The 6890-nt window shown below is 36.8% G+C and overlaps 1 gene segment (V, D, J or C); it reads left to right on the forward strand.

Moving 5' to 3' along the window:
- Positions 1-2713: 2713 nt before the first annotated feature.
- LOC146711166 (Ig heavy chain V region 914-like) lies at positions 2714-4855 on the forward strand. The segment is given in 3 exon segments: positions 2714-2802; positions 2879-3056; positions 4720-4855. Coding segments are annotated over 3 exon segments (369 nt in total).
- Positions 4856-6890: the final 2035 nt, after the last annotated feature.

Consider the following 6890-nt stretch of genomic DNA (forward strand, 5'->3'; position numbering starts at 1 on the left):
CCACTGAAAACGCAATGTCCAGATGAACAGAATCGACTTTTTGGGATTTATTAATGATTAATCATTATTTATTAATGTCAGAGGTCAGACTATTTACACCATTTTAACAGATATGTAGATCAAAATCAGGTAGACATTTTGTAATAACAGAAACTTATTATGGGGACCTTGGTCAAAGTTTGAACGGTATGTACAGTTTATAAGGGTTTAAACTAATATTTACTTGTACATTTTTATAGCATATTAGAATAATTCATTTTTGTTTCCTGTGGAATTGATGCAAAAGCCTGATTTATTTCTCTTCTACTTATCTGACTTCAGTAAAGTTGACAGCGAGTTAAGGACATGCAGTTTAACAGTATGGACTACAGGACAGGACTGCTGCTGTTAACTATCTGCTGGGCTGGTGGTTAAGAATACGTAGCCACATAAATATCAATAATGTTAAAGATCCATGCTACATATTTTCTGAAATCAAAAGTGTTTTTTTTTATTTTAAAAACTCACAGACATACTGTGCGAGTTTAATTACAGGACTTTGTTTTATCACATCCAGTGATTCTTTTCATTCTCCCTTTTAGGAGAAAGTGAATGATTAATCTTAATGATATTTTAAACTGGGACTGTCAAGCAGTGTGTCTGTAGTGCTGTTAGGTTTTCCTTACAAATTCTTACAGCACTTGGGTGATACAGTGTGTGTGTACTAATACCCTGCTCCAGTCCTGCTGCTGGTGAGCCCGATGGTTGTTCCTTACTCACACTCACCTCAGAGGAGGCTCATAGTTCTACATGTTTCCAATAGGATAGCAACTCAGTTGGATTTGTTTAAGTTTTGATACATTTCTGTTTTAACACTCAAATTCTTAACCCCTTAATGCCCAGTGTATCATATTTGATACATACAGTTTTTGTATTTTTGTGTTTTTGAGACATCTACATCATCAATGCGTTCCCTCTCCCAAATAAAAATCTAAATAAATTTCACATTTTAAAGCAATAAACTGCACAAAACAACGCTGGATGTAGTAAATATGATACAAAATAAAATTCACATGTTTTTTTTTAAATGTATTTATTTTTTTATTGCAAATTCTGTAGTCATGAATGCAAAGTTTCTTTTTATGTTGAAACTATGACGTCTCTTACTGTGATAGTCATCAAACCTGTAGTTTCCTGTGTGCCCAGGCGCCACTGTTGCAACAAAGGTTCACAGTTCTCCTGCTTCTTTCAGTTTTAACTTTGGTCCCAAAACACTCGGAGGTAACAGAAAACATCCATCTAACTTCTCAGTGTGGGATTTCTTGGAGGCGAAAGTAATTGACCATCATGCACCAGCCACAGAGAGCTTTCACTTCATATATATTTCAAACTTTTGCATCTGAAATCCAAATGATCTTACTTAGCTAATGTACTTTAAGATTTTGTTTATTTATTTACATGACAATGAAAAAATGAAAATATCGCAAATGGACTTAAATATATGATATTCAGTAACTGAACTTAACTAGTTGCTTTTGTCATGGATTTTTGTGTTAATAAAGTCTGCAACCAGGTTAGCTGTGGTCAAGCTATTTTATTACTGCATGCAGCAGAGCAAACACACACATCAAAACATCACGGTTATACAGTCATAAGAGTGCTAACCTTGGGGCATCGCAGTGTCCCTTTTATAACATCGCACAAACTCTCTGTATGTCTCACCCAGGCTGCTGCTGGACAGGGAAGACTCCCACTATCATATCCCAGATGCTGGCCTTCCTGAGAGTTCATCATTCTGAGCGTGAAACATCCTTAGGCTTTGCTAAGCTGTTTTTCAGCAGGTCATACTGACACATACTTCATGTAAGCAAATAAAGGTTATACAAAAATCCTACAGTGAAGTTATAAACACCTAAATGTAAATGTGAGGGTTAACTAGATTTTTCCCCATTACACTTTCCAGAGCAAATTTAGGTATTGAAATAAGTTGTGAAAAAAGGTATTATGACCTTTTAATTAGTTAGGAAACATGTTATTTTATTAGTTATTTAGGCAACTATCAGTTAGTTTGACTGGCCTGAAGTTGTGTTTTTCATGTCCAGAAATGATTTTATTTCTTTTTGGCTTCACCAGTTTGTTAAAAGGAACTTTAAGGGCTCTTTATGGCACTGTTGTGCCCTTGAAACCAAGATTTCCAGTAGCTACTGCTGCACATAAATGGTTTACAGCTGAGTCCCCATATTACACACAAGTGCTGCAGTAGAAATAATGAATTACAGGGACTGGATCCATATAATGCACACAAATACCATCAGCATGTTGCCAGTGGAACATCAATTTTGGGTCATATACAACACAGCACATACTGCTTTCTATGTAAAGGAGTGGCTTGGTTGCTAAATGCTTAAATCCTGTACTGTCATTAGTAGTCACACAAAAACTTGGGCAACTTTCTTTGAATACTTCTGAGTTTGAGATCTTAAAAAAAGACCTTTGGTATGAAATAAGTCTTTTGATGTAATGCAAGTTTTAATATTTGAAAATGTATGTATTATAAAGTAAAAATAAACTATAATCAAAAACAAGAAAATTGTACTTTTCTGTTTTTTCACGTTTTTACTTTGAGAAAACTGGTATTTGTCAGTGAGGAGGAGGAGTCGATGCAAATCCCATTCTTTCAGTTCATTTATATATGGTGTAGAGTAAGTGTTGTGACTCAATCTAATAGACAAGCTTTTGACTGGACAACAACTTTCACGACTTTAACAATGATCACATCTGTTTATTTAGTTATTTTACACATACTATGTTGTTTCTTGGCTGGTAAGGACACATTTTGTTGAACATTTAAACTGACAAAACAAAAAGTGATTGAACTAAAAAGTTAACATTTCTGTAGGTACTGAGGGTCAAACCCTGACTGAGTCTGAACCAGTGGTTAAAAGGCCCGGAGACTCCCACAGACTGACCTGTACATACTCAGGGTTCAGTAGTGATTATGCTACTGCTTGGATCAGACAGGCTGCTGGAAAAGGACTGGAGTGGATTGCTTATGTCAACAGTGGCAGTAGCCAGAGGTGTGGACTCGAGTCACATGACTTGGACTCGAGTCATTAATTTTATGACTTTAGACTTGACTTGAAAAAATGTTCTAAGACTTGTGACTTGACTTGGACTTTTACACCAATGACTTGGGACTTGAATTGGACTTGAACCGGTTTACTTGAAAAGACTTGATATTTTACCCCAAATATAAAATTTAACATGCATATTATATAGAGATTGAAAATGTGACGTCATTCAGGGGTAAAACCGCAAAGGATTCTGGGAACTCGTGGCAAGAGGTACTAGCGCACGCAGGCTTTCAATTGAAATCAGTTACACAGCGATAAAAAGAAACACAAAAATGTCAAGAAGCTGTTGTATTATTAACTGCAATAGCCGGTCGCATGACAGCCACGGGAAGCCGACGAGTAAAGAGATCGGTTGTTATCGGATTACGTCATTGAAGAGAAATTATTCGAGCCATGTTTCCAAAGTAACAAAGACGCGACTGGATTGCAGCCATTCAAAGATCAAATATAACGTCCCAGAACACTCCAGCTCACAGGTTAGTCTGCTCCAAGCATTTACACAAAGGTCAGTCTGCTGTTGTAGTTAATACGTCATTTTCATAACATAATTGGTGATATAGGTTACAAGCAAGTCTGGCGCTGAACAGAAATTGTCGCGCTATGCTCCTTTATTTATTGTGCATAAATAGTGAATTGTCCTGACACAATATTGCGTTTCGCTTCTGTTATTATGGTACATTGACAAAAACATATACTTTTATTCACAGGATAAAACAGGTTTGTATCACTAATTGCCCAGTACGATTACAGCATACAGTCTTATTGTCACTGCTACATTTCTGTAATGAACCAGAAATTATTTCCACTGCTAATTAATTACCGTTGAGCTCAAAGGTCCTATTAATAAACGGTTAATGAATGTGTATTTATGACGACGATTTGTGAGACTGGTAAACTTATGATACGTACGATGGTCTTTCGTTCTACACGGTGCATTTCAAGGTCCTGCACCCATCCGTCGGTAAACTGTACCTGGGCTTGTTGCAGTGACCTGAAGTTACTAAACTTCATGAGTGTATGCACTCACTCCAAGAACCGTATGATTATAAATATGCATATAAATATGCTACGATGAGATAGCTGACTTCATCTAACTAGCAAATGTTGTCCAGGCTACGTTGGTGATACAGTTTTTTTTAATGTGTATGATATTTTTGTCATGCGATTTTAAAGCTGGTCCTACAAGCGCATCCAAGAATAACATGCAGCTTATCTCAGAACTGTCGGTGAAAATTATTCTTGGAGCTAGGTTTAATTGAGCTGCATTTTAAAGAGGTGCAATTTCACAATTTGTGTATATTTTCTAAGTTCACTATTTTGTCATGTGTTGAGAAAAACACAGATTTTAAAATTACATGGTCTAATATTTACATTTAGCATAACTGCAACATTATTTTTTCGTTTGTTTTTTTTAAAGACTCGAAAGGACTTGAAATTCAAAGTTTCAGACTTGTGACTTGACTCGGACTTTTACACCAGTGACTTGAGACTCGACTCTGACTTGCCTGACATTACTTGAGACTTGACTTGAGACTTGAGGATAAAGACTTGAGACTTACTTGAGACTTGCAAAACAATGACTTGGTCCCACCTCTGGCAGTAGCAGCATCTACTACTCTCAGTCAGTCAGAGGCCGCTTTACCATCTCCAGAGACAACAGCAGAAAGCAGGTGTATCTGCAGATGAGCAGTTTAACAACTGAGGATTCTGCTGTTTATTATTGTGCCCGAGAGCCACAGTGACACAAGAAGAAGCAACACTGTACAAAAACTCATCCAAGTCAGAATTTGCTTTCTTCCATTCAAAGCATGTCCAGCACATTAAAAACAACAACCACAACAACAAAGATCAAACAGCTTCATCAAGAACTTTGAAGATTAATTCTGTTTTCCTATTTTTAAGTGGAAATTTTTTAATTCATTTTGTATGATTGTGTTAAAAGTTTTAAAGAAGTCATAAAAAAAATCCTCTGAAAACTGTTAGTCTTTTAAAAGTTTCTTTTTTCTATTTTATACATCCGTCTGTATGCAAAATAAACTTCCTTCCAGACTAACATAAAGACTTTATTTAATATACTTGGTTGCAACAGAAGGAGAGAAGCTCCCTGTAGAAAACTGTAGCTCTGCTGCTGGATGCTGTGAGTCTCATTGAGCACAAACACTGACAGCATGGAGACTACACATGGTTACTTGTATTAGAACTGTGTTTAGCATGACCTAAACAAAAACACACATAAAATGTGCTTGAACAGTTATACCATGAAATCACCAGAGGGAGAGCTCTAAGACCATGAATGAATTGTAGATTGTTTTTATGACATCATATTATGTGACTTTTAGTGTCTTTTGTGTTCATGATATCGTCAGTTTAAATTATGCCCCATGAGTTAAAACGTTATAGCACAAAACCACCAAAAAGAGGAGGAGACAATGCAAAACTGCTAATGTCACTTCATATATACAGCAGCACAAAACACAAAGACTCAACATACACTCTGCAGACTGAACAACAACAACAACAACTGTTACAATGATCAGACCTTTTTATTTAATATTTTTTCTTTTTCTGTTTTATTTCTTGGCTGGTAAGGACAAACAAATTAATTGGAAAAATAAAACTATGTGAGGAAAATTTTATTACACTAATGAACTCTTAACACTTTTAGATACTGAAGGTCAAACACTGACTGAGTCTGAATCAGTGGTCAAAAGGCCTGGAGACTCCCACACACTGACCTGTACATACTCAGGACTTGGCGGTGATATTGCTGCAGCTTGGGTCAGACAGGGTGCTGGAAAACGTCAGGAATGGATTGCTTTGATCTACGGTGATAGTATCACCTTCAACTCTCAGTCATTCAGAGGCCGGTTTACCATCTCCAGAGACAACAGCAGAAAGCAGGTGTATCTGCAGATGAACAGTTTAACAACTGAGGATTCAGCTGTTTATTATTGTGCTCGAGAGCCACAGTGACACAAGAGGAAGAAACTCAGTACAAAAACCCATCAAACTATGTCAGACACTGATTTCAGGTTTTTTTCCCCAAAATTACAGAAAATACATTTAACTCAATCCTCACACTCAGAAATGCAATAAAGTTGGTTTTGTGAAGCCTTTGTGTTGTATAGTTCATTTTTTTGGTGGATTTTTACATGTAAATATTGTTATCTTCTGTGTCTGAATTGAGAGTTGAAGGACTTTTGTTTTTAAGAAAAATAAATCCAACACTATATTTGTTTTTAAATAATATTTCCTTTTAATTGTACTAAAATTGTTTCTTACTACTTATACTAAATGCCACAGTGTGATCTGTTTTCTCTTATAATCTGTCAGCATCCATTTGTATGCAAATCAAACTTCCTCACAGGCTGATATAAAGTCTGATATCATGCTGTCAGTCACAGAAGAAGATGAGAAACTCCCATCAGAGCATCTTTAGTACCAACATGTTCTCTGTAGCTCTGCTGCTGCTGGATCCTGTGAGTCTCACTGAACAGAAGCACTGTGATCACTATGAACAGAAAGACTATTGTTACAGTCTGCAATGTTTTCTCCACAGGTGTGAAGTGTGCACAGCTGACACAGCCAGCCTCTGTGATTGTGCAGCCAGGCCAGCATCTGACCATCACCTGTCAGGTCTCTTATTCTCTTGGCTACTGGACAGCTTGGATCAGACAGCCTGCAGGGAAAGGACTGGAGTGGATTGTGATGAAATACACTGGGGACTCTCGCTATAAAGATTCACTAAAGAGCAAGTTCAGCATTGACTTGGACACT

Source organism: Copadichromis virginalis, linkage group LG4, assembly GCF_057382275.1.
Source record: "Copadichromis virginalis isolate Kocher_CV1m ecotype Utaka linkage group LG4, C_Virginalis_male_GT1.1, whole genome shotgun sequence".
Lineage (NCBI taxonomy): Eukaryota > Metazoa > Chordata > Actinopteri > Cichliformes > Cichlidae > Copadichromis > Copadichromis virginalis.